Source organism: Melanaphis sacchari, unplaced genomic scaffold (assembly GCF_002803265.2).
Source record: "Melanaphis sacchari strain LSU unplaced genomic scaffold, SCAv2.0 Contig2_pilon_pilon, whole genome shotgun sequence".
In the NCBI taxonomy this organism is placed as follows: domain Eukaryota; kingdom Metazoa; phylum Arthropoda; class Insecta; order Hemiptera; family Aphididae; genus Melanaphis; species Melanaphis sacchari.
Window position 1 is genome coordinate 1,379,685 of NW_020271173.1, and position 2,543 is coordinate 1,382,227.

General features: G+C 27.5%; 1 protein-coding gene across 1 annotated transcript; it reads right to left on the reverse strand.

Annotated features, from left to right (window-relative positions):
- Window positions 1–336: 336 nt before the first annotated feature.
- LOC112595879 lies at window positions 337–681 on the reverse strand. Its single transcript, XM_025341269.1, has one exon. It carries the CDS (start codon window positions 679–681, stop codon window positions 337–339), a length of 345 nt encoding a protein of 114 aa, XP_025197054.1.
- Window positions 682–2,543: the final 1,862 nt, after the last annotated feature.

Below are 2,543 nucleotides of genomic sequence, written 5' to 3' on the forward strand. Positions count from 1 at the left end.
GGATAGAGTATTTTTTTCTAAACAATTTATGTATAAAAAGTTTTTTTCTAATTACAATATTGGCATATGAAATTTAACGATGAAATTTAATATTTACGAGTAATTTGTTTTTGACGAAATTTAAAACTAAATTCAACTTATTTTTACTTGTTACTAGTTATTAGTATCCAATATTGTTAAATACCTGTTTGCACACAGATAAGATATAAATAAACACTTTTTTTATCGTAGTAATCGTAAATAAGATAGCTAATTGAAGGTAATGAAAACTATAAAATTGTACACATTTTGAATTTGAAATCAATTTTTATTTATTTGCAATTACGTTCTACAGTTCTATCTGATAAATTGTTCGAAGTTTCCACCTTGATGTTCCAAACATGATTCCAAACGTTTTAATAATTCCGTTGATGTGGCAGCATTTATTTGTTCTCTTCTCAAATTACTACAAGCCAGTCGTATTTTGATTTTTAAATCTTGGAGATTAATAGGTGGATCTGCATATACAACATTTTTTAAATGCCCCCATAAAAAAAAATCCAATGGGGTCAAGTCTGGAGATCTTGCTGGCCATGGAATTACTCCATGGGTACCAATCCATTGGTTAGGAAAAATTTCATTTAAATAATTTTTAACAATGATGGCGTTGTGTGCTGGTGCACCGTCTTGTTGAAAATACATATTTTCCCACGTTGCTAATGAAACATTTTCTAGTAGTAATTGATTTTAAATTCAAAATGTGTACAATTTTATAGTTTTCATTACCTTCAATTAGCTATCTTATTTACGATTACTACGATAAAAAATGTGTTTATTTATATCTTATCTGTGTGCAAACAGGTATTTAACAATATTGGATACTAATAACTAGTAATAAGTAAAAATAAGTTGAATTTAGTTTTAAATTTCGTCAAAAACAAATTACTCGTAAATATTAAATTTCATCGTTAAATTTCATATGCCAATATTGTAATTAGAAAAAAACTTTTTATACATAAATTGTTTAGAAAAAAATACTCTATCCGAATATGTAAAAAAAAAATGGTGTTACCATTTAAAAAAAAGTAAGTTGTATCGCGCATGCGCGTATCGAAAGTGTTAAAAATTTGAAATTTATCTAAAAATGTGTATTTAAGTACTATCTGTCATTCAGCGAAAACCCCATTTCAGTACGAGATCATCCAACTGAAATATTTAGTGGTACCTCTTAGCGTGAACACACTGTATACCTGTAAAACACCTTTTGCCGCCAAACCATAAACCACGAGTGATGGGCGCCGTATACGCACAGGGTCCATTGAACCTGTTCTACCCCTTTTATCATTAACAATAACACCACTTTTGATGCAGAAATATAAATCGGTCAAAAGGTGAATGGGGTTCAATGTGAGTTTGCTGCAGTTCGTGTGACCTAAATGCATCGCGTATAGCATGATATGTGCAGCCATGTACAATAACAGGTGTTATATTTTAGAAGTTATTCATTCACGTTTTCTATAACCAATCCAAGACGTCACAGCTGCATCGATGTATTATTGTCTCGATATGCCATGCATGTTTAGTCAAAAAACTTATACGTAGGATATTAAAATATCGTACCGACGGGATTGATGACAATACCTGCATCAGTTAACCTTATTTTAATACACATATATACTTTTTTTATTTATTATTTAAGAAAATAATAGATCCCTCTAAACACATGTTTATTTATACGTATAACCCTTTTTTCACGTATTGAAGTCCATTCAACTCTTCAAGCCCGCCATTTCACCTGCTATAAAATATTAAAGATCCCTCCAAAAATACGTCCGTTTTGCAACCATTTTTTGGGCCATTTTCATGATTTTGAAATTCAAATTTACGGCTATTGAAATTATACAGCTTTGCGGTTGATTTCGAAAATATCATATACCAAATATGTATAATGTATTTTACATCTAAAACCTAGTGAAATACTAGATAGTATACTGTACTAGGTTGATTCAAGAGTTATTAGATGAAGTCATAAGACATTTTAAGTATTATTATTATTATTATATAAAGTAGACTCTGGGTACTCCAGTTATGCAATAACGCAATAATCTGATACATATCTGGCTAAATTCTATTTTTATTTTTACTATTTTTACTTAAACGATTGTAAGAATAAAGGTCTTAAAAGTATCATTTCAAATAAAAAAAAAATTGATAAGGTTTTTAGACCTATCTTATCAAAAGATTAATTCAATAATTATAATTATAAATTAGTATATAGGTATTATTTATATTTTTAAATAAAATAAATTAAAGTTTATCAACAAATAAAAATGCACTTTTATGTGAATTTCCATTAGTTCTACAGTTTTTTGTCTGAAATCTGGTGAATTACCGTAAGTATGAACATAAAAACATTTTTATAGATATTTATTGAAAAAAAATTTAAATTTATTTCTTAAGTAAATAAATAGTAAAAATAATCAAAATATTTTAAAAATGCTATTACATACATAAAGTTCTAGATTAAGCATTTCATAAAAATTACATAAATTTATGATTATTTA

What these genes read in the sequence shown, in the direction of transcription:
- LOC112595879 (XM_025341269.1), bottom strand. Translation starts at nt 681, where the DNA reads ATGTATTTTCAACAAGACGGTGCACCAGCACACAACGCCATCATTGTT.